General features: G+C 35.8%; 3 protein-coding genes across 6 annotated transcripts; 1 reads left to right on the top strand and 2 right to left on the bottom strand.

Annotated features, from left to right (window-relative positions):
• Positions 1-713: 713 nt before the first annotated feature.
• On the top strand, positions 714-11,868 carry LOC136802550 (uncharacterized). 4 transcript variants are annotated; one of them, XM_067059284.1, is made up of 19 exons: positions 714-934; positions 1,146-1,585; positions 1,784-1,958; positions 2,224-2,700; positions 2,846-2,884; positions 4,724-4,801; positions 5,625-5,657; positions 5,934-6,107; positions 6,379-6,666; positions 6,867-7,100; positions 7,271-7,501; positions 7,746-7,931; positions 8,185-8,409; positions 8,899-9,297; positions 9,447-9,695; positions 9,881-10,093; positions 10,569-10,796; positions 11,132-11,351; positions 11,568-11,868. In XM_067059284.1, exons 1-19 carry the CDS (start codon positions 841-843, stop codon positions 11,647-11,649), a joined length of 4,065 nt encoding a protein of 1,354 aa, XP_066915385.1. In that variant the 5' UTR covers positions 714-840; the 3' UTR covers positions 11,650-11,868. The 4 variants fall into 4 exon arrangements, with proteins under 4 accessions (XP_066915385.1, XP_066915388.1, XP_066915387.1 ...); XM_067059285.1 differs by lacking the exon at positions 5,934-6,107 and having other exon boundaries at positions 756-934; XM_067059286.1 differs by lacking the exons at positions 7,746-7,931; positions 8,185-8,409 and having other exon boundaries at positions 743-934.
• A 285-nt stretch (positions 11,869-12,153) lies between these two features.
• Positions 12,154-13,383, bottom strand: LOC136802549 (short-wave-sensitive opsin 1-like). Its single transcript, XM_067059282.1, has one exon. It carries the CDS (start codon positions 13,380-13,382, stop codon positions 12,174-12,176), a length of 1,209 nt encoding a protein of 402 aa, XP_066915383.1. The 5' UTR covers position 13,383; the 3' UTR covers positions 12,154-12,173.
• Positions 13,384-17,558: 4,175 nt separating this feature from the next.
• Positions 17,559-25,091, bottom strand: LOC136802548 (dedicator of cytokinesis protein 9-like). The gene is made up of 21 exons (XM_067059281.1): positions 24,953-25,091; positions 24,781-24,831; positions 24,489-24,601; positions 24,211-24,338; positions 23,410-23,604; positions 23,172-23,216; positions 22,971-23,048; positions 22,659-22,766; positions 22,416-22,493; positions 22,107-22,244; positions 21,740-21,910; positions 21,284-21,406; positions 21,000-21,113; positions 20,756-20,893; positions 20,559-20,600; positions 20,031-20,199; positions 19,676-19,752; positions 19,218-19,331; positions 18,927-19,027; positions 18,577-18,712; positions 17,559-18,250 (listed from the first exon to the last, which is right to left on the bottom strand). Exons 4-21 carry the CDS (start codon positions 24,238-24,240, stop codon positions 18,197-18,199), a joined length of 1,911 nt encoding a protein of 636 aa, XP_066915382.1. The 5' UTR covers positions 24,241-24,338; positions 24,489-24,601; positions 24,781-24,831; positions 24,953-25,091; the 3' UTR covers positions 17,559-18,196.
• Between the last annotated feature and the right edge of the window lie 47 nt (positions 25,092-25,138).

The following is a 25,138-nucleotide window of genomic DNA, read 5'->3' as shown; positions in this document are numbered from 1 at the left end:
AAATACACAGGGTAATGGGGCAAATGGCTCACAAATTATTTTCCAACAATTCTCAACAGTTAACCTTCTCACACGGAATAATTACCAAGGTTCAACTGATATGCCCTCTTGGGTCCTGATGCAAACTTCCTTCAAATTTTTCTACGCTATTTTAATTTACATGCAAATATTTTTATAGATAACAAATTGATGATATTTTTTTTATAAATGCATTGAGTTTTATTTTATACCTATTTTTCTACGATTTTTTTTCTTTATATCTTCCTCTAGTATTTAAAATTCTTTGTTTGGGTTTAGAATCTATCAGTGTTTAAAACATTTTTTTGCGTCTTCAAACAGTGTTTTCAAACGTTTGCAATGTTCTGAATTTGAAGATTGATTATAAAAATGAACATTTTTCGTTTCTTCCAGCTTTTCAAATCTTACTATCAAACTTTTCTGAGCTTTTAGATCTTTAATTTGATAAGATGCTTGAAAATGTTTAAAAAATCTTTTTTCTTTAAATCTATACGATTCGAAAATTCGAAGATTTTTAAAGTGAAGTTTGATAAAAGAAAGTATTGCGTAATGAAGCGTGCACAGTGAACAGTAAAAACAACTCTCCTTCCTTCTAACCGAATGTTTACTAAACATCTTTCTATTTTTCAGCAGAAAGACAGTACGGTGGAGTATTTTTTGCTTCACTGAATCTTCAAACTCATTTAGATATGGTTGGGGTAGCAAGAACGTCTACAACAACAATTCACATTATTTAATTTGATTTTTGAATCATGGTATACTACACAGGCTTCTAATTATTTTGGATATTATTTTGTTTCGTTATATAACTTTGAGCTCGCAATGAAGGGCAGAGGGATCCCTGGTTTTTGTTTATTTTTGTCATGTCACGTGTTGATGGTGATTGGGCTACCTTACAATCAGCCCGTTGCTCCTGGTACGTACCAAGTTCCTTCTATGTACGAGCTTCATTGTTTTTTCCAATCGACCATCCTTGAATTCGTAGAAAAAGTGGACTAAGTTTTAAACAATAATCATTTAAATTTTCTCTGTCCAGTTATTGTAGTAAAGACCTTTTTTAACTACTTGGTCAACTAAAAGTCCAAGCCATCCATACTTGGTCTACTGTAATGTGTTTTATCTTTTAGTCGCCAGAACCTCACCAGACATTCAACCTAAACCTCTCTTGATCAGACCATCATGCGAAAAACCTATCGATATGGTCATCTCTGTGGATACATCAGGTAGCATGATCTCTGATCTCCAAGATGTCATCGATGATGCAGAACACTTTGCTTTGAACTTTAAAATTACTGAAGAAGGACCAGCAAGAGTGGCTGTAATCGACTTCAGTGCTGTCTCCAACGTTTACAAAGCTTTAGATACTAACAACACTGAACAAAGAGTTTATGAAGCTCTTGAACAGATTCGTAACAAGCCACAGAATGGAGAAACATGGCCCGAACTTGCACTGGATCGTGCTGCTGATATTTTCTCCAAAGCCATGCCACAGAAAGTGAACTCTTCAAAAGTGATGGTTATTTTCACTGATGGCGAATTTTCTGGTCAAGAAAAAGAAGGAGTTGTGGTAAGATCACCTTGCTTATTAGGTGAACAAGAAATTATATGAACTTTAGATACTCTGATAAACACCCTAATTTTGATCATCATTTTGAATCTTAACTGTTTTAGTTTTTTAGAATTCTTAGAAAAATGGTTTAATTCAAAGGTTGTAAAAATCGTTGAAAGTAACTGGTCTTGAAATATTCTAACTCTTCCACTTCAGTCGTTGATGAACAACATGAGACTACAAAACATTACTGTGTACGTCGTGGGGGTGAAAAACGATCACTACCAACATGATGGTATCAAGATGCTGGCCACTTCGTCCAATCATGTCTACAATAACTCATCACTACCTCCCTTGGGACGGCCCACTTTGACTGACGCTATCTGTTATGGTATATTTATAAGTTTTTATATCTTTCACTCAATAATCTTCAGGCAAGTTTGCTCGTTCAAGACTTGTGGAGACTCGTTCGTTTTTGAGATGTCAACTCTAACCATTTTACTAGTAAATGAACTTGACCATGATTTGACACTTGACACGTGCCAGCTTTTCTCAGCTTTCTTTATGTAAGGTTTGGTTTTCTTCAAAAATGAAACTTCAGCTTTCCCCATTATACCCATAAAACATATCTAATCATTATCATTTTCCCTTAACAGATGTTTACAGTCAAAAAGGATTCCGCCCATTGCAACCAGGAACGCCTTTACTTTCTCCACCCCCTATATTGTACTCCCCACAACAACCGCAAGCAGTAGGCGATGCACCTCAAAAGAAAGAAGAACCCACAAAAACTACGATGCCATCACAATACGCGACTGAACTACCCAACAAAGCTCCACACATCCAGCCCACCTTGGCACCTCCAAACGATGCCCCTTTTACTGCACCTTACGGTCTTGCTCCACAACCGCTCCCCATCAAACTAGTACAGCCTGCACCCGTGCTCACGTCCCCTCCAGTCACTCCACCTCCAGTCCGTCCACCACCCCTCACCTTAGTGCTTGAACCAGGGGAGAGCAATGGACGACCCTACCCAGTACCTCCAATCATCACCAACCCTAAACCACACAACGAGACACATCCTGTCAAGCTAGTGCATGATTTGGACCAAGCTCTCACTCTCAACATTACAGGTAGCTTTTGCCTTAGAAACGAATCTCTCTTCTATATCAATTCAATGACAAAGAAAAAGAACTTTCACAATTCACCATTTAGTTTTAGTAGAAACACTCTATGTAATTTATTGCACATACACACACTGTTCACGTCTTATTTTAGGTGGATATTCAATTGCAGTCGGGTACAATAACAAAACAGGTTTGAATCACAAACATAGTTTTTTTAACATGATCGTTATTTGTCTATGATCTTCTGTTAAGCAATGAACAGACCTGTGTCACAGACCTGCTGGAAAATTTGACAAAAATTCCATCCCCGGTGGGAAAATGCCCTAAAATTTCAATCCCCACTTGGAATTGACTTTGATTTCATCCCCATTCGACATTCAATTTTTAAAAATTGACCTCCGAACCCATCCCCACTGGATTTTTTAACCTTGGAACAATAGAATTTCTATCTCCATTTGGATTTCAATAGGATTTTTTATCCCCACTGAGGCAAACAGTTCCACCGGGGCCGTCAGACAGGGGTGTCAATGAGGTAACACAATAATTAGATCTGTTCTCTTTTTAACCGAATCCTCGAACACAGGTTTGGTGTATTATCAAGGATTTATTATACATTGGATATACAAGTAACAGATTTTTGCCGATTTATCGTGTACTAGCTATGTCCGCAGTAATGATATTATTGTTCACTCTCCTTCCTCATTAAATGATTTTTCGAAGCATTTTTATTGCATTTCTTATCGAAAATCACTCATCCAATTCCCAAAAGAGACTTAAAACTTTCCTGTGAGAGTTAGATTATTCCACTTAATTGATATTTATAAGTCGTTATGACGTTTCAAGCTGTGAGAAAGATGCAAAAGACGTGCTGTGTATAAGAAATTTAATGTTGACACCGGAAATTTTCAAACTTCAACCTCAAAAAAACAACCTGCCACCACGTGCCTCCAAAGGATTTTCATACCACAGTGGAGCCAAGACACTCAAGTCTTATGTATGTTAATTTCAGCTCTTCTGGGGACATTCTTGGAAAGATATTTTCAATCTGTCTGAATTTCTTGTCTAATGATGTTTTTCTCACATTAGATTTCACAAATGTATCCGGCTTGGAATGCTAGCCTTACTTTCAAACATTTTTTTTTCTGCAAATGTACTAGCCTGGATATCCAAGCTCAAAATTTTAGAAAAAACAAAATTTACCTCAACATACAAAATTCTAAAATTATAGAGCTTGGTCTCCCTAGAGAATGAAAGTGAAAACCCATGTTTCCTAGCCAACCCAGGGCAGCGAAACAGAAATTAATAAACAGCGGGTTTTACAAGATCTAAAACTATTTAAAACATCCAAAGATTACACCAAAGTCCATAAAAAAGTTTGCATGCATTATCATGACCAACCATGTTTTCTTGGAAAATGAACTTGCCTCTGTTTTCTTCTTTTTCATGTTTTCATGTAACAGAAAGCCCTATCTTCACTAGCAACTGGAAGACTATACTATTTTTGCTTTAGAATTGCTCCGCGCTGTGTAGATTGGCCCTTACGGCTTTAGCGATGTGAGCGCAAGCAAGCGGACTGCATTCTCTTTAAGAGAATGCAAATCGCTCTAGGGAGACCAGGCTGTAAACCAGAACATAAAAATATCAAAAACTAGACTGTGAAATAGTTTACAGCCTGGATATCCAGGCTACAAATGTACAAAAAGAAAGAGCTAGAGAACATTTTAAAAATAAGTCTGATAAACATTTTTAAAACTCAGACATCTTCGAGCCGCCATGACAGTTGTCCTTTGCGGACAAAGCTAGAACATCAATTGTTTTCTAAAACAAAGGAAATACAACGATCGCTCTCCATGGTTTTGTGAGTCGTTTATCCAGTGTATAATAAATCTTTGGTATTATATTTCAAAAAAAATGGACAAAAAATGAGTGAACCAGACTTTGAAACAGACTGAGAAAAAAGCCCTGTCTCATTATTTTCGTGTATAATAATAAATTCGGGTTGCTTGAATGAGTTTTCCATATTTTTCAGGTGGTTTCAACGGCACTATTATTGACCCAAACAATGAGCTACCATTCATTTATAAACCAAACGCCGTGAAAATGAAGGGTTAGATCTTTTTTACTGCTTAAAATCTCTTTCTTTCGTTATCTCGGTATTGTAAAAGTTTCTCCGGTGATCCTTCTTAGGCTTCATTCTTTTGATCTATCACAAAAGTTTTGCGCAAAAGATTTAAAGTCTATTCACGATAAGTGTGCACTCTTTTTTCATTTACCTATAACTTTTGAAGGAATTCTTCAATCTTTATAAATTTGGTATCGTTGGAAAGATATTAGTGAGTGGAACAATTTGGAATAAAAAAATCCATATCAAAATTCTAAAAATGAAGATGAAAATGAAGAAGAAAAAAATGAAGATCTTGTAGAAAGGTGCTATAACTATCATTTTCACTGAAGTGACTCCTTCATTATCGAACATCATCACTGTGAAAAAATTTCTCAAAAATAATCATTCAGTCAAAAGATATCAAACAAAGTTCTAAGCTGATTGACGTCTAAAAACGCTGTTTTCTGCTGTTTTTTGCTGTTTTTTGGGGTCAATCACTTATTAACTTTGTATCATAACTTTATATTGAAAAAATATTTTAGTGAAATTTTTTCACAGTGATGACCTCCTAAGATCAAAGAATCTCTCCAGTTAAAATGAAAGTTTTAGCACTTCTCTACAAGATCTTCATTTTTTTCTTCTTCATTTTCATCTTCGTTTTTAGAATTTTTTTAAAGACTTTTTTTTTTCAAATTGTTCCACTCACAAATATCTCTCCAACGATACCAAATTTATAAAGATTGAATAATTCCTTCAAAAGTTATAGGTAAAAGAAAAAAGAGTGCACACTTATCGTGAACAGACTTTAATATTCAATCTTTTTTAGATGAGAAAGAACAAACTACTGACACGGGAAAAGGTAAGTTAAAGTCATTCTTAACGTGGTCTTTTCTTGTTCTCTTCTTGAGTAAGTGACAAAAATGTTGGCTAGTTGTTCCTTTTAACTTGAAAATGAAGCCAGCCTGGTTAAGGCAGAAAGGTTACTTCCCATCAAATAAAATTCACGATTGATGCCACTGATCGTAGAAACATGCTTTTTCTCCTTTGTGCTGTTACACTCACACTTGAAATCTGCCACCTGCAAAGTAGTAATTGATCAGACTGTTAAAAGCTTTTCATCCCTCCTTCACATCAGAGCCACATCGCGAAGATTGTTTACTGCCACTGGCTGTGGGAATGTGTAAAGCTGCATTCGAACGTTTTTATTACGACGCAAAGAGTGGGCGATGTTTGAAGTTCACTTACGGTGGTTGTGGTGGCAACGCAAACAATTTCCCTTCTGAAAAAGAATGCTTTGAGAAGTGCAAAGGTCTGTCTTCCCGATTTCTCAAATAATTTGTCTCTTAATTGAGCGAAAAAGTATACTTAAATGTAATAACATTTGGTCTTATCCTTAAATTCATATAATAATAATAATAACCGGGAGTGCACATTGCTATACATTGTATAATAATAATAAAAATTTCAAATAAAATTGCGAAATGTTTTTTTTTAATACGCTGCACTTTATTTTGGGGAATTTTCATGAGCCATACCATTTTCATAGTTTTATTTAAATGAGATTGTTTTCTATTTCCAAGGTGTCAAAATTGAAGAGAACACATCACACATAACACCGACACCGCAAGCACTTCCATCGATAGGTATAGATGGCGTCCACGAACCAACCAAATGTCGTTCTATGCGTGACTATTCATTGAAACGCAACCAAACACCCGTCCTTTGTGATGCTGACGGTCGGTTTTCCGCTTTGCAAGCTGATTTCTCTCTCGGTTATATTTGGTGCGTCAACCAAGATAGTGGGCTGGAAATTTACGGCACACGAAAATTGAGTGGTGGTGCTCCAGTCAAATGTGCTGGAACCAATAGTAAGGATCTTTGTCAGTAATCCTTTCTTAAAACAATTGTTTGCTTGTTTGGTTTCTCCTTCAATGAATGTTTGATTATGAAGGTTTTGGATCGACTTAATCCTACCTGCTACACCAGGATGATTTTCCTTTTAATATTCTAAAATCTCGAAAAAATTCCCGGAATAAATTGTTTTCATATGGTTATGCTCAATTTATAGAAAACGTCGAGCAACCAAAAACAAAATGTGAGTCAGAACGTGAAGAAGCGAAGAAGAAAATGCACATGATTCCTGACCTACCTGTTCCTGTCTGCAGTGCCGTTGATGGATTGTATGAAGAAATTCAATGGTCACCTTTCGGGTGGTCGTGGTGTGTTGACCGATATTCGGGAGAACTAATCAACGGAACAATGACAGAAGAAACAAGCAGCCATTTGAAACCTTTATGTCCCAGTGAGTTCCTTATTAAAATTCACAAGCGGTTGATCAAAATAATATGAGCGATGCCTTGCGTTGCCTTATCATATAACAAATGTAATTTATATTATTTTTTGATATTTTTTGGTGAATAATTATGAAAGTCTATTTTATTTTATGGGCTCATTTCTGTTCTTTTCTCATAGAAAAATCACAGTGCGAATTAGAACGTGAAAAAGCTATCACTTACAATTACCGTAATGCGGAAGTACCACCAGGTCCCATCTTTGTTCCGGATTGTCAAGTGAACGGGAACTACAATAAAGTACAATGGCAAATGTCCGACGGAGTTGCATGGTGTGTTGACGAGTACACAGGAAAAGAGGTGGAAGGGACTAGAACTAGAGGTCACGCTGATCAACTTCCTGTATGTCCAGGTAGGAATGTGGTATGAATTTTCCCGATAGAGCATCATTTGTTGTATTCAATACCAAGAAGTATCGTTTCACGAGTCTTAGTTAAAGAAGTTTGTTTAGATTTGTTAGTGATAGATAATGGTAAGTTTGGAGGGAATTTGTTAAAATACTTAGAAGTTTCCATTGGTTATAGTGTTTTGTGGTTGTCCAGGTTTGTCCTTCACCTATCATTCAACTTTCGGTTTCCCATCCTTCCTTTTTCAAGGCTTGGTCCATCCTCGTTGCTTGACTTCTTTAAATCTGCATGTCGTCAAGGGCAACGAGTCATTATGTCCATTGTTTTACTTTGACATTAAGACGGCCACGTGTAAAGAAGCGCAAGGTAGCCCGTGTGGTACGGATAAAGAGAATGAGTTTCGATCGTTGGATGAGTGTCGAGCTGTGTGCGGAAGTAAGGATTGTATTTATATTTTTTAATTAAGTTTTGTTCTTTCCAACACCATCATCACTCTCCCAGTTAGAAATGATATCGGGGAAAGATAAATTTCTACGTCACGAATAATGGTAGCCGTTGGCTAAGAGACCTCAAAACTGGGTTCAGCGTTTCTTTAAAACGAGTCTCTATCAGCCGATCCAACATTACAACCATACTTTAAAACCAAGCTTTCATAAAACATCAAAGTTTCTGTGTTTGTTTCTGTTAGATGTGACAGAATGCATGATTCAAAGAGAATTAGCAAACCTTGAGATTTTCCGTGAAGAAGGTCACGACGTTCCTTACGTCCCTTCGTGTGATGAAGGAGGCTTGTTCGAACTTCTTCAGAAGGCTGATAACGGTTCCACTTGGTGTGTTGACCCTCTGCATGGTAGAATGATCGCTAACACTTTCCATCCAAATTCTGTTGCTCAGTGTGGTCAAGAAAGAGAAGGTCAGTGAAGGGTATTGATAGACTATGTTATAGTCTAAGACGAATCACTATCTAAGAAAAAAGCCCAAAGCCGAAGAAAATTCGCAAACGGGTTTTCTGCCGAAAAGAGTTTACAGTCGGTAGAGTTGCCAGTCTTAGACTAAACGATTTTCTTCGAAACTCTCCCGTCGATTTTCCCCATATACCGCCATAACGCCATACCGCCATATTTTCCCGCCGATAACATCGTCTAGGTATTGATTGCACGATCAAGTGCACGATAGTTAGGATCTCGGAAAATTTTTGAATGATTCATTTTGGCACAAAATTGTCTAGTTTTATTATTGTAATATTAGTTAATGTTTGCACTTTTCCATGCCTACCTGGAATTTATTTTCCTCTTCGGGTGTGTGAAAATGCTACCCCATACCATATAATCTCTTTAACCTTTTCTCTATGGTTCAATGGATAACTATAAGGCCATAACCTTTTGCTGAATTATGTTTACAGAATCGCCTGTTCAGCAATCGAATGGCAAAGGATTTTATCAAACAACACCTTCAACCTTCACAGTGCAAACTGCTCAAACCATCCAACCATTAACCACCTCATCAACCTTTACAATGGTCGGGAAAGGTTTCACGCAGACTACACCACCTACAATTACTTATCAACAAATGAACGGGAAAGGACTTACACAGACTGCACCACCAACCTTTACAACCATGACTTATCAACAGACGAACGGCAAAGGACTTACACAGACTACACCAAAAGAACCTTTGTATCCAGAACCAGAACCTGCTTTGACACCAGAGAATGGTCTGTATTCTGCAGGCTCACCACCTGTCTCACCTGAAGGTGCACCTCCTCAACAACCATTACATGAATCTCCTGATATCGATATCTGTAAGTAGCATAGTAGCAAAGTTAATTTTTTAACGTCCACGCCAACGGTATCTACCCTCCTCCATCTGACGGTAGCATACCATGTTTCTTATTCTTTTTGAATCTGATAGAACTCTTCTTAAAACTGCAAAAAAACTTTTCCATTTTAGATAACCCTAGCAACCTTTGTTCAATCGAAGTGGATTTTGCAAAACAACGGAAGTTATCAGGAGTATACAAGTTTGTGTTCGTACCACAATGTGATAGTGCTGGTAACTATCTGGCCATGCAAAAGAATGAACGAACTGGTGACCGATGGTGTGTACAATCTCCACTGACCGGCAAAGCAGTGCAATCCACCATCACCAAAATTGGACAACCAGACCCTGATTGCAAGTTCTCGCAACCCTCTGATTCAGGTAACTGACTGCTTCAACAAGTATACATTCAGAGACAAAACCAATCTATCTTCCATCAAAAAAAAATCTGCATAAATCACTTTGAAAGATTGGGTTACAAGGATGGCTTTACATAGTTAGTAGTGCAACATCCTTTTAATAGCTTTTTAATAGCCCCCTTGTTGAAGCTGTTATCCTTTTTTTAGCTATGATACTGGCTGCTAGCGCTGCACCTATGACCACTATGCAAGAAACGACCACCACTCTGCCAACCACTCTTCCGCCAACCACCCTTCCGCCCACAACACTTACACTTCCAACAACCACAGCCACGACCAGGGTATTTGGCACCGCCACCAATTCTTCGAACACAACAGAAGAGGTCCACACCACTCAAACTACCACTCAGCATACTAATGGTACAAAATTTCATCAGTTAGAAATTGAATAAGTTTGCCAAAACTAATTATAGATTTTATATAACTCGAACGCAGTTTATCTTTTGATTTTGGAGGTTTTGAAGAGACTGTTTCAGTGGTTCAACTTCCAGAAAAGCTTTTCGCATCAATAATAAGTCAAATGGGGAATGTTCGAGATGTCATTTTATATAGCTTTGATTACTCCTCTCTTTCATTGATTTAATTAGATCAATAGGTTGAAATGGTTGAAATGGTTCCTCTTTCAAACAATTCTTTCAAAGATCGGTAAAAAAAAGATCACAGGCAGTTAAACTGTTTCTGGAATTCCTGAAATACTGAATGTATTCACATAACATACACTTTGAAGTGCTATACATAGAGAGTGTTTTTTGGCACACCTCAGTATTGGGATCAAAATTGTGTTTCTGTTTCTTTCATCTTGCGAGTCACGTACTTTTCATGATGACTTTTTTAGGAAGCTGCCAATACACAATCGGCTCGAATCTGGTCAAGCTAGGATGTTTACGTGACTCGCGACAGATTCCACAACCTCTGCCTGTCCATATCGTCAGCAAATCGGAAGAAGGGAAAACTGCCTTCAAAGATAAAGAAAGGTGGAGTACTTTCATCAGAGAGTTGGTTTGTGAATGTGCTACAGAGACGCAGAAGAAAGGCTGGTTCACCTTTGGTATTCAAAACTACGGTAAGAATAACACATGTTACAATATGAGATTTTGAACAAAATATTTTACTAAATGGTGCACGTGGTGTTTTAAAGTGCAGTGAGATAAGTCACTTGCGTTTCTAACCTTCTTAAGACGTTATTCGGGTGATGGGGGTAAACTTATCGGTTGATATTCTTAATAAAGAGCAAATCTAAAGGTTGGACAACTTCCCTGTGGAACTCTCCTAGACCTTAGTCTCGGTACACTAACACCAAAATCAGATAGTTAGTCTTGCACATGCCACTGGTGACTGTTTTTAATATCTTCACGAGAAAGAAAATACTAACTGAAAAACTCTGTATCATTTTTTCAGGAGATTGTTATTCCGGACCGGATGAAGGTCGTTATGCAGAAGATGGGAAAGCAAGAAGTGACCAATGTCTTGACGAACAACAAAACGAATGCAACATTGATGACGAGCACGCATGCGCAGGGATACCGAAACCTGACCCAAATGTTCAAAATATGATCGATTACGCGAACGCTGTCTTCATGATTAAAACAGAAACACACAAAAATGTTGTTTATATCGAGTAAGTGTAGACAAGAGAAAAAGTGCATTTTTACAGTTTTGGCTTTCTCCTTCTAGTGAGCATTTCTGGTCCATCTTATGAAATTTAAATTAGACTGTATATTTATCCCTCTGCTTCATTTTGGTATATCCAAAGCAATTTCTGAGGGGCAGCAAAACTAGTCTTAATTTGACGATACTTCAGTCAAACTAACCGAATTTCCGCTTCTTTTTACAGATATGACCGTAGACGTAGACACGCAGAAAGAAATTTCCATTTACATCGACATCATAAACACAGGAGAGATAACAAACTGTAAATTCATTGCGGAAAGAAATTTGGGTCTAAGGCTCGATTTTGTGCACAGCGAACACAGCGAGTTCTGAGTGAACTAAACAAAATTATAAAAAGACATTTTACTCAAATGGCAGTTTTCAGAGTAGTTCTATTTTTCGACTTTTTCAAGCTTGTAGTTAAAAATCACAAGATCTTGTCAAAGAATGATTTTAAAGGATTTTCCAACATCCTATAGCCTGTAGGCGTTTTCAATTCATGTCTCAGCTAAATGTTTTGTCGTTATATTTTACACATATCTGCACTTGAATTCTCTTTTTATATCTACAATTGACGCCCTCTAATTCGACGTTCTACTATTCGATAGGCTCCCTTATTCGATGAAATTTAAAGTCCCTGTCAACAAGAAACTCTCATAAACGACGTTCCCTTATTCGATAAGCTCCCTTATCCGATGAAAATCCAATTCCCCTTGAAGATCGAATTAGAGAACGTTAACTGTATTTGTTTTTTCCCAAAAACTAATCCCATGTGACTAATAAAAGCAAATCACGGAATATATAAATAGCGGGCTTGCTTCAATACGGAAGCTTGATGTCTATGAATCCCGTCCAATGTTGAAATGTCTTTGTTTTTGGGATTGAGTACATTTGTGGGTTGACTGAGTGTTTTGCAAATGATTTTATGATTGTTGCTGTTTTTGTCATGGTATTTACTCTGATGGTTGAACTTAATGCTGGACAATGACGTAATGCTACTCGTCAGCACACTTAAACTGATTGAGGTCAGTGGTATGCCAGTCTGTTGTTTGATGACGGAGAATTTACGAGATGTTTGACGCAATGTCTTTTTACAACATAACAGAATGATGACTTTTCTTCGTATGGATTTCAAACGAAAACAATAGATGACGGGATTGAAAACTGAACTACTCATAGCCATCACTTCCACCCATGGTCCATAGAAACTTCTTATTTCAGGATTGATCCCTTTGATAGCGATGTAAAGAGCGAAAATGATATACGGCAGGTAACATAAACCGAATGCTATCAAAACCGTCGTTATCATTTTAAATGTACGTCGTTGGAGGACGAGTTTTTGATCGTTTTGTTGGTGATGCGTAAACTTGGCGATGCGTTGAGTGCCTGCATATACTTTTTTGTGCGCAATCACTAAAATCACGTAGATGGTAAAGAAAATCCCTCCAACGCACAACTTAAACATTTTCCAATACACTGTCAGTATAAATGCAAACAGAAACACCAAAACAGCAAGGCCAAACCAACACATGAATACGATAGGTAGACAGTTTGACTTTCGAGACCAGCGGTGATGGCCAAACGGATTGAAAATAGCACTGTAAAGTTGTGCTGTGATGAAAGCGATAGTGGAGCAACTAATGATTGTCAAACAATACCCTATCACCATTAATGTTCTACCAAAAATACATTCCAACCTTCCTTGATGTAGTTCCCACATGTAGTAAGCATAGGAAGGGAGCAAAATCAATCCACTGAACAAGTCAACCACGTTTAAAAGGATGAGTAAAAAGTTTGTACGGTATTGTTGTAATGATAAAAGCGCTATTAAAACCAGAAGATTCAGCACGATAGCACACAAGGAAAGAAAGGTTGCTACACTTGCAATAGATAAATAAATATTAGTTGCTAAGGGCGTTCCCACCAGCAGTAAACCGAAAGGCGGGCACGAAACTCCATTCACGCCTACAGACATCTCCAAGCTCGTGTTGTTCAACATATTTTTTCAATTTTCATCTGTCGGAGAAAAAACAAATGTTAAATTGCATACGATGAAAGTTTAATGACAAATACAGCCAGTAGAATTAATCATGTTGATTCAAGCTCGATGTCTAAATCCTGCAGAATTCAAATATATGAAAATCTATTGTCAAATACAACGTTTACATTGTAGCATTTATGGTTTAAAATTTCGTTTCTACTTAGCTCTCAAACCGGAAATAACAAGGGCATACCTTAACGTTGTTAAAGTGATTATTACGCAATTTTTATACCAGCAGTGAAAGAAAATACGGAACTTTTCAATACGGACCTTATATTTTTTTTGACAAAAACTTTTAATCACAGCCAGTATTTTATACTTATAACAGCCCAGTCATTGTAAATGTAAGAATATGAAAAAATATCGAGCTTGAATGGCGCAGTAAACCAACTCTTTGGCCTTACCTTACTTCACTCAAACTTTTGTTTAAATAACGAATAATGAGTATCCATTTCTTAGGATCTGAACGCTAATCAGATCAGAAATTTCTCCCCTTTTTGACTCTTTAAAAAAATCTGTAAAAACATTTTCTTATTAATTGATGTCAGCCTTTCAGCCGTTTTTCGACCCGAAAAACGGAGGCTTAGTGTAAAATATTTTGTGTATTCTATATACGCCATTCAAAACGGTTACTCCGCTATTCTGATTTCTTACATTTTCACGATACATCAAAATATCAACTTCCTGATGATAATTTCATTCCAATTTTCCACTAATTAATTATGGAAAGATTTGAAATTATTCATACACGGGAAGCAATAAATTCACCTTCTCTTTGTTTTGCTTACAAAATACAAGAAGAGAAATGTCGTGCTTGATACCTCACTGTGTTTCATGGAGTTCGGGTCAAGGAGGAAGTTAAATGGTTTCTCGCTTAACACGCTCGGTCTCAAATAACAAAGCATAAAAAGAGGAAAATGTTATTTTTGGTTCCGAAAGATCTTTTGCATATGTTTTTGTCAATAGAATAGCAAAGCGATTTTCATTGCAAAGAAACCTACTCAATATTTTAACGCCTTGAAATAAAAGTAGTGAAGAGTGAAGAAATAATTTACTTTACACTTTTCTCATGTTAAACTTTCTGTTCGAATATAAAGAAATTCCATTTTTTTAGTACTTTATCTTCAGGGAACAATCTGCTGAAAATTTCCTTCCCTAAGATTCAAAAACATTTTTCCTTCTCAAGTAAATCGATTTACCAGTTACTTTACTTCCTTTTTGGATCACAATAACACACAGTCTGTTGTAGGTAGAATAATTTCAGATCAAAACAAAATACTGTCGAATACTCTAAGAACCCATTAATTACAGCCAAATACTTAAGGGCTCTGACCACAGATCTGTAAAGCCCGAAAGGCTAGATTTGCGGCTTTTATCGAAAAGTGAAGCCTATGTTTGGAAGGATTTCCTACCAAAGTCACGTGACTAAAATATGCAATTTCACCGGTTTGAGAGATGTGAAATAGCGTTTGCCGCCTACTTTTTTTGATCTCACGCTCCGAAAACAATTAAAATGCTAGATCCTATCCATCGGCACGAAATTTAAAAAGTCAAATTTTTGCTTCACTTTTTTTTGCTGGAGAAAGCTTAAAGTTGCCTATCTAGCCCTTCGGGCATTACAGATATCTGTGGCTCTGACCATAGTCGGAAAATTTATTTAGTATTTGAGCATGAAAGTTATGTTTTAGGTTCTTTAACACTGTCAACAAAGAATTCCCTTTATAAATTGATTTTTAATCAAATCCCTAAAGAGTAATTAAGAATTTAATTGCAAAAATGACGTTATGAACTTTAAAAATACGTTAATAATATGTTGCATCACCTTCTTTTATGAAAAGTGCTAATGTTTTAATGGGTAATTAGCCTTTTTGTTTCAAAGTTTTTTCTAACTGTCCGCGAAGTATTGAACTGTTTTAAATTTTTCGGAAAATTTTTCTAATTAATGAATCAAAAGTTATGGCAGCTTTTGTATGAAAAATTTTGAAGCAAATAAGCTTTTAGAAAAATTTTCCGAAAAAATAATTTTAGTTCGACAAAAGATACACCATCTACCGCAAAAAATATTTCAAAATGTTTTTTCTTCGCCGATACTAAGTTTTTTTAATGTTGAAATACTCTTCTTCGCAAAAGTCTTCATTTTCTTCTTTCATCAAATTGTTTCATTGCGATTCTTAAATTTTCAGACTCGCGGATAATTGGCCTAACAGAATACACGTTTCTTTTTTTTATAAGGAGCCTTAACTTTGCTCTCAGCCTGGAGTTCCTTATTTTTACAGACAATTTAAGCCTCAAAGTTCCTTATCGAGTCCCTATTTACATAGCTGCTAAGTTTGGATTCGCAAAAATTGGATTCCTTAAAACTTGTTTTCTTATTCTCAGCCTGAGCAGTTCCTAAACAATTCTTTATTTTTTGGACCATTTTCAGCCTCGAGTTCCTTATAAACACACGTTATATAAAAAAAAACGTGTATGTGGGGTGTATGTATAACATGCCACAGTTTTGTGGGCTTCATCAAGTAGAACTTTATATTTTTTAAGTGGCAAATATTAAAAATTCACTATGGTCAGAGCCCTTTAGTTTATTTCAAATTAGCTGGCAGTGTTTTTTCAAACTTTAATAACTTTCGATAGAATTTGAATTAAGTAACGATTTGTGCTCGTTGAAAAGATAATCCAGAGTGGGATAATGTCATAAAAAAAATACTCGAAAAAATCAAAATGAAGAAGAATAAACTTCAACTTCTTCAATAATTGTGCTATAATTATAATTTTCTCAAATGTGATTGATTCTTTGATCTTAGAACATCATTAATGTGAAAAAACCTTTCCAAAGTTTATCAATGATGGACTTCAAAAATCATCAAAAAAACAACAAAAAAGAGCCCTTTCTTAGGGACGAGATGGAGTTTTTACAAGCTCTTATTTGATTTGAATGGTCGTTAACCAGTAATAAAACAATTTTGTTACTTTACCTAAAGAACGCGTCATTTTTATTACTTCAAATTGACCAATCATCAAAGTATCTTATAAGAACTCCATCTCATCTGCTTTCTTAAGTCAACCAGGGCAAAGTTTGAAGCTGTATTTTTTGCTTGAATGAATGTTTTTAATCTTTTCTCGCATTTATGACGTTCTAAGATTGAAGAGTTACTGATACAGAAATGAAGATCATAGCATTATTCTACAAGAAGTTGATTTTCTTCTTCTTCATTTTTCATCTTCGTTTGAAAAAACACTGACAGCTAATTCGAAATAAACTTTAAGGATCAATCCAAACACTATAAACACCCTATAAACTCTACTTTTCTCAACTCAATTTATCTAGTTTGTGAACAAAAGCAATTTTCTCGTCATCTAATTGTATCAAATAAAAACACAATGGGGAAAAATAAAAATCACACAAAGTCTTCAAATTCACAAGTTCAAGATGAAAAACCGAAAAATCACAAACAGAAGTGAATAGCTAAAATTACTTTGTTTCTATTCTACCAGAGAAATGTTCTAGCAAAAGTTATTTTTACGCATTATCCGTTCAGTCTAAACGATATTTGAATATTACGTTCTTCAGTTTTTAGCCCCTTTTGCAAAATCAAATCTCGTAAAAGCACACGTGACTGCTAACTTGCGAAATCATGATCACAATATTAATTACGCAATCGTACTTTCATAAAACAACCGGTGACCTATTTTCGATGTTTGCACTTTTTGGCCCAAATTTGGCAAAAAACTTCTTCGAATATCAGGCTCCGTCATTCTTGGGTCCTGTTATTTTGGGATGAGCTGGAGTTTTTACTAGATACTTCACTAATTGGTCATTTAAAGTGATAGAGATGACGCGTTCTTTAGAAAAAGTAATACGATTCTTTTATTACATCTTAACGACCAACCAAATCAAATAAGAGCTTGTAAAAACTCCAGCTTGTCCCGTTATTTTGGGGTTATTTTGCATCATCGTTTGAAAAAATCTAAATAAACTAGTGGCCAATCCCGAGAAAAGCTGGTAACAGATGAAGGGACGGTGAGAACGAATAAAGGTTTTGAATTCAAAGGACCTCCAAGGCAGGTTCAACACAACCTAACAAAAGTTTTAATACATTTCAAATTTAATGAAATATATCTTCTTTATATTTTAAATCAACATAAATATATTTCCAAGTTGTCATGGGTAATAATATTCGTATAATATTGACAAGATTTCCACTTGGTGTAATTTCTAATTGCCGAGCGAAAAACTATTTCTTTTTGAAAAACAGGCCGATGTACTCCTTTTTCATATTTTTTTGGTTTCTGCTGTGTAGGTTTATAAAAAGCACATTGAATGCTCTTGATACTCAAGCTTTGATTTAAAAAACGTCTCTTCATTTCGTCGGGCAAAACAAAATCCTTGAAATGTTCAGACCTTGGAAAGAATCCCATTACATTTTTAGTTGTACTCAAAGGGAAGCTACTAAAAAAAATTTCTAATATAAAGTAAAAGTTAAGCTATTTCTATTTTGAGAAAATATTTAAACTAGAAACAAAGATTTAGCGACCCAACCAGGGGACGTTGGCGAATCTCGGTTTAAAAGATTGGAAGAAACTCTAGATCACTAAAATTTTAGGTTTTTACAAAATAAAAAAATTAAAATTATCTTCTCACCATTTTCGACAAAAACAAAAACAACAAATTAAAAGAAAAATATATCATAAATTAAAATCAAATTTTCGTATAAAAAATAACTTTAAAAATTGAATAAAATATTATATTTGAGGCGTACCTTTAAGGTATAGCTTTAAGCTTCAGAATGTTGCTGTGGCAACAAAAGGAACGAATCTTCCATCGTTTCCTGTAATAAAAAAATTTTCTTCAATAAAACTTGGTGCCCACTAGTGATTTAATTGTTTTGACGAGAATTACCAATTAAATTCAAAGTTGTGAATTCAAATGTGAAATATTTTTCGGGACAGCAATTGTGAAATATAAATGTGAAAGATGAAAGGTCTTGAACCAATAGATCTTATTCCGATTTTGATTGTTTCGGGAGTATTACAATATAAATCTCTTAGGAATTTCTCGAGGGAATTCTATTGTAATACTCCCACAATGCATCGCTTTTTTAGAAAAATCAAAAATTCCAATAAGATCTATTCCCTGAACTAGAATTAGACTTACGGGGCCGACATAATCAGCAATTTTGGTTTTGAGCACTTCATATCGTTCTTTCAAATCTTCATGGTAGGCCGTCTGGTCTTTTTGAATCAAGATCTCGTTGACGTTGATTGCGTTCCCACAAACCTTCACAAAATCTCTGCAAGGAAGTAACGAATAACGAGTAAACATTCGAGTTGTGAGTGCAGTGCATTCGAAACTCAAATTGAAAACGAAACTGAACAAAAACTATGAGTAAGAAATTATTAAAAAATAAATGTCTAGCTACACACAAGGTCAAAGTTTTCCTTAGAAATAGTTTTTGCTATAAAAAAGGTAGACCGACGTCTAAAGCGCAATACTGATGCACCAACCTGTAGGTTTGTTGGAGCGCTTCCACATGTTTGCTCATATAATTCTTCACCACTTCATTGTCCAAGAAGGTTTCAGCGTATGCCATCGGTCCCGCATTTACCTGTACATAGAAGAAAATAACTGACGTATTTTGTAGATGAATTTATTTAGTAATATGACTGATTTCTTTCCTTTTGATAGTCATCTACCAATTCAATAACAAGAGATTTTCTTTCGACAAAATTACCGAACTGACATTAAAATTGTTACTTGTCAGATCACAAAGCAAACTAAGTAGAAAACTTCCTTACCTGAACACTGACACTACCAGCTAATCTGAGTTGTAATTTCTTCATGTCAGGTGGGTCCAAATTGATCACTTGGTTCAGATCTATCACTTTGTTTTGCATCTCATCAATCGCCACCTAGAAATAAAAAGCGAATATCTCAGTAAGAAAATATGGTTTCAGTCAAGTTTTTAGGTGCCCTAATGAGATAAGGTGGCCCTGATGATTTAGGTCACATAGCTATTTTGCGTTATGTGCCATGTGTTTACGTCAATTTCTTTTGAATTTACTCTAATTACGGTAGCTTGTTTGCTTGACTAAGTAGATAAATTGAAGAAATTAGTCTTTTCCTCTTTTTGACCAAAAAATTGTAGGAAAAAAACATGCTGATTGAAATGAAATGAAATTCCCCAAAAATCCACCCGATCAAATCGATCATTATCAAGTCTCAAAATGAGAGAGTGCTGAGAGAAAGCTTTTACCTCGATCGGTGAAAGTTCGTATTGTTCTTGTTGAACGACCAAAATCCTCTTTTTGACGTATGGGAAACTGTGCGATGCTGAAAAATATCCAAAAGAATAATTAAAGTGCCGCTGCTTTCTCTACATAACTCGATGACACGACAAGTGATCATAACGGTTGAAGTACAATATTTCCCCGTGAGTAGAATAGTGTCGCTTAAAATACGTGCGAAAGTATACAATATTAAAGGCATATGATAATGGAATAATCTTATGAAAGTTTATAACTAAATTAATGAATGGTCTTCGATTTCCAATATTATGACGTGGTATCTATTTAATTCAGTACCACCAAGACAAAAGAAATGAAACTTACTTGTCAATATAGTTTTCCGTTTGTGTTGTTCGGACAGTGAGCCACGTGCTTTACCGGACAATGTGAAAGGTGTTTCGAACACGAACCTTCGAATGTTATTTTCACGTTCGAAAGCCGTCACTCTTTGTTTCAACTCATCTTCATCAAAGTAGGGCTCGACAAATGTCACCTGGCAAAAAGTAAAAGTAAAACATTTACCATGTGATGTAGGTAGCTAGTGAGAACGGGCAACTTTTGATTACAATATGTCAGTGAAGAATGAAAAAACCAAGAAACCTTTGATGAAAACCTTCTGAAAAGAATCAAAGCATTGTTAAATCTCTGATATCTTTTAGTTTTTTCTGGAGTGTAAGTTAACAAGGTGATAAACAAATTATGATAAACATAGCTCCTAAGTGTGAGGTGATGGTAAATACTGCTAAAACCCAGTGTACTTCAGAATTTGAAGTTAGTGTTTCTTTTGAAGAGCTCTCCTAATAAAAGATTGAAGGTGAATCTCTTCTGATGATGAGAGCACAAAAGATGTACCTGTATATAGTTGACAGCAGGATTCAATTCTTCTGGCTTGACCTGTCAAAATGAGAAAACACAACTAAAAAATGAAAAGTTGTTGATACGACCATGAGCAGGATAAGCGGCTTTAGCTGCATATTGCAAATGACGAGAGATGAAAATTGAGATGAGATAAATTTTTAGTGGACATCTGAAATACAGAAATCACCAACCTTGGCAGAATCCATGATTAGTTTGACGTTTCCGTATTTTTGATCATACTTTTCATTCAGACGTTGTGAAATCTCAGGTAGGGAAGTCAACTTGGGTTCTTTGTATATAAACTCTTTACCATCGTTGCTTTTGAAAACCTAAAGAAAAGAGAGAGAAAGAGAAAGTTCTTTTAGACGACAACATTATACTTTACGTTATAATCTCTAAAAATAAAAGTTATTTTCAAAGCATTTCCTATCTTACCCTTCCATAGAAAGCCACTCGATAATATCTTCCCAACATTCGTTTTCCAGTTTCCATGACGGCAACCACCTTTTCATAAGATTCTTTCAATGTACCGTACGCAATCGCTAATAACTATAACGAAATATTGATAAATGTTGAATCTATTGATGGTGTAAATTTTGACCATATAATTTGTTTTGTTCTAAAATAACCCTCAATCTTAAGTTTGACAAACGAAGGTATATCGGATCACCGCCTGATTTGATATCTCCAACATTTTGCTGATAAAATCTTCAACTTACCGGGAAATTGCGCTCCAACTCGTAAAGAGGTATAGCGATCTTGTAAATTTCACCCATTAGTTCATAACGTTCCGACATCCTGATTCGATCAGCACTCACTTCAAGCAAATCTATCAAGTTTTTCTGGTGAAAAAAGAAATGCAAACTTTGGTACAGTCTAGGGGAATAACTAACCCTTTCTGAATGAGTTGACCAAAGGGTGGGAGGATACTTGAGGATTCATTCGAGGATTCATGATTCCATTTAAACCGTTGATTCACGGGTCAGAAAGCCATTTTCTACTCAAATTCGTTTATTAAATTGACACACGATGTATGCTATGGGAATGCAAATGTTTATAAAAAGAGCCCAGTCTGGGAACAGACAAATTTTTGCCTTTGTTTAATGTGAAAAAGGACATCGTAGGGAGCAAATGGGTTGGAAACAGAAACAAATAGAGGTCAACAACAAACTTACAGTTCTGTAGATAAGCTCACTATTATCTCCACCATCATCGACTGTCAAACTCTCATCAGGAACAATATTCGATGACATGTTTCGAAACAATGAACTTCCGCCTGGATATTCGCCTCGTGACTTCAAATATTCCGCCACTAAAGCTGCTGAGTGAATGTAACACATCGCTGACTGAAAGTAGAAATTTATGAAGTGATGCTAATATCAACAACATAATTACCTTTAGATAATTGTAAACAGTTTAACTGAACATCGAATGTTCTGCTCATAAAACTGTCCGAGAAGCTTTTTCCGACGGAGAAGGGCAGGGAAGTATGTCTTTTTACACTTGATTTCTTACAATTTCCATTTCATTTCACACACATACCTCAGAGTAGTCTCCATGTTTTTCGTGTATAAGAGCCATACTTTGTAGCCACGTTTGACGTAGTTCTGGGGTACTGGAATAAGATTTGGCGAGGCTGTATTGGAGGTCAACCAAGACTTCATGATCATCTTCGTGTTCCTATGGAAAGAAATATGGCCGGTTACTAAGCTGAATCTAAAACGGGAGAATATTTTCATTCTGCTATTGTCTTCTAGTTTCTTAAACCTCGAGTTTTATGGTAGGTGGAACATAAACAAAGAGTATCAATAAACATGAGAACCAATAACTAACGAGAAAATTTGAGTGTACCTTCATTTGAGCAGTTGCCAATAAGACAGTGTGTACTTTCTTGATCAAATCACGAACTTCTGCTGGAAACTCTGTGCTCTGTTCCAAAAGAATGAAAATGATTAATAAGAGTTGGTCATAATTACTGTCACAAGGCGATTTTTAAAATGACTTAAACTATGAAAAGCTATGAATTTGTTAGGTACGCAGTTGAGAATAGAATTTACATCACATTTTCAATGCTTTTTCCGAACAATGACTTACTTTCATTCCTTTGTCATCAACCGAATAGTTTTTCAAGATAATGAGTGATTGAAGCATGGAATGTCTGTTCATACCAGCTGCTATCAGTTTGGAAACGGCTACGATGACCTGGAATAGAGAAAAATGAAAGATGAAAGATTATTATGTTAGTAAAGTCAGAATTATTCGTCTTTTTTTTAAATTGCTGATTTGAATCTTAACCAGTGAAGAAATAGTTAAAATCCATTCCCATTAAAAAAAACTACAGTTAAATTTCATTCCATTCACTACCACCGAATTCAAAGTTGCTACTGGCATTTTGACGATTTTTACCTGATGATGAACTCTTGCACATCCTTTACCACTGAACTCATAATTACTTCGCATCAATAAGTACATGAAACAGCACGCCTGTCAATAGAAGAAGGGAAACATGGTTAAATCAGAGGTTGTGTGAATATATTTTCATGGAATATATTTCAAAAATCAAATGAATTAAACAGTTTAAAAAGAATTGATAAAAAATTCATTTACCTGAGTTCGAACACTTTCGATTTTGGAATTGCAAAGTCGTAAAATCTAAAACAAAAGAAATATAGAAACTGTGAATCAACCAATCACTGGTAACTTTACATTTTACAACCAAGTTACAAAAACTGAAGGTGCGACCTGCAATAATACCTCTAGACCAAAGCCAAGTTTTTGGACAAAGAGACATTAGACAGATTTTATCTCAGCTGAGGTAGAGAACTACAAAATAAAAGCAGCGTACCTCATAACAAAGCACTCCACAGACGTTGGCTGATCCGTGGAAGAGAACAGAAGAGAATTTATGCATGAAACTTCTAAGTGAAGCGAATACATATTTCATCACTTCTTCTGATTGACCGATCCGTAAGAACGTCATCAAAACGTTAAATAACTTCTTCATTAACACATTGTCGCCATCGTCTTGCTCCAAGTGAAACTGAAAGATAAGGATGCAACAATGCAACAAGACTGTAAATCTCCGAAGTGTGCAACAAAAACTATAGTTTGGTAACCTCCCCCCTTCTAAACATAGAATGGCACCTTAAGACTTCGGTTTGTGAGTATTCTTCAAGGAAGTGGCGCAGCAAGAAAGGGGATCCCTTTTGACAGCTGGGGATCGACATGAAGCGTAATTTGTCTGTACTTTTGTATATTCAAAATGAAAATTTGATCAATTTACAACGCAACTCTTTTATTATTAGGCCAATCTTATCGTAATACTACTTTTTGTCATTTTTGTCAAAAATTATTTCGAAACTAAAAGTCATGAAAATATTGGGCATCATAAATCTCCGAGGGTTGGGCGGGGGTGTTAAGAAGGGGATAATTTGCCGGAGTCAGCGTTATATGGACATTGTGAACATTAGATAAAGGTTGGAACAATGCACGTACCAGCTGGGATAGAGGAAATCACATTACAAAAGGGTTGGAGAACCTGTCTATTTGAAAAAGATTCGATCTACACGTGACCGACACATTACTCATGCTTTATTTCACCTCTATTTTGTCAAAATAGGTTTATGAGTCTATTCAAAATGCAAACCTTAAAATGAGTTATGAAGAGTTCAATCATATCGAGTACAGTGACTGCAACTTCGTTCGCCAAGTTGGCTTCTAACAATGATTTCTTCTCCAACTCATAATCAGAAATGGAAAATTGACTTGCACTGGCTGTAAAAATTAAAGGTTATTCGATAATTATTTAAAAATTACACTTACGCTAGGACAAAATTGCATAAAATGTGCTACAAAAACAAAGTATAATTAGAACACGAGACACTTCTTAGGTTTACCAACCAGCAAGAAGAAAAAGATACTCACAGCTACTTAGTTGACGTCGGTGCGAGTTGCCAACAGATAATCGAGGTGATGGGCGAGTCAAAGAGGCGTATTTGTTCTCGAAAAACTGTTTTGTTGATTCTGCTGTAACATTTCTGTATGGAAAAGAATGACAATGGAAGCTAATGTGGCTTCATTCGCAAAGATGGATTATTATTAACTTCTGGATCAGGATCATACTTTAAAGAAATAACCAAAGACCTTCTTACAGTTGTAGGTTCGATCAAAAGAACACAAAAAGGTTCAGAAATTATATCAAATTTCTGAGACTTACGTTTTCTCCAAGTTTGCACTTCCGTTGTACTTCAAGCGTTTTACACATTGTCTAAGGGTAAAAGAATAGTACAAAAGAAACTTACATTTTGAGCAAGTTCAGCAGTGCAGAAATTATGATAGCAGCAAAATCTACCTAAAAGCACTAAGTTCAAAGACATGAATTAACTTACTCCAGGAGATCAAAGAAGTCAATGATGGCCAAAAACTTTGCGAAATGTTTTTCACATTGGCGATAATAAAAAGTAGCCGCATTGACGTGAGGACGTTTGATGGGCGTCGTCAAGATCTCTCGCCACCAGTCCACAACGATTGCTGTAAAAAGGAACAAACGAAGTCAGAAGATTGTGGATTCAAAG

This window comes from Clytia hemisphaerica, unplaced genomic scaffold (genome assembly GCF_902728285.1).
Source record: "Clytia hemisphaerica strain Z4C2 unplaced genomic scaffold, Clytia hemisphaerica genome assembly, whole genome shotgun sequence".
In the NCBI taxonomy this organism is placed as follows: domain Eukaryota; kingdom Metazoa; phylum Cnidaria; class Hydrozoa; order Leptothecata; family Clytiidae; genus Clytia; species Clytia hemisphaerica.
This window is presented reverse-complemented; position numbering and strand designations above follow the sequence as displayed.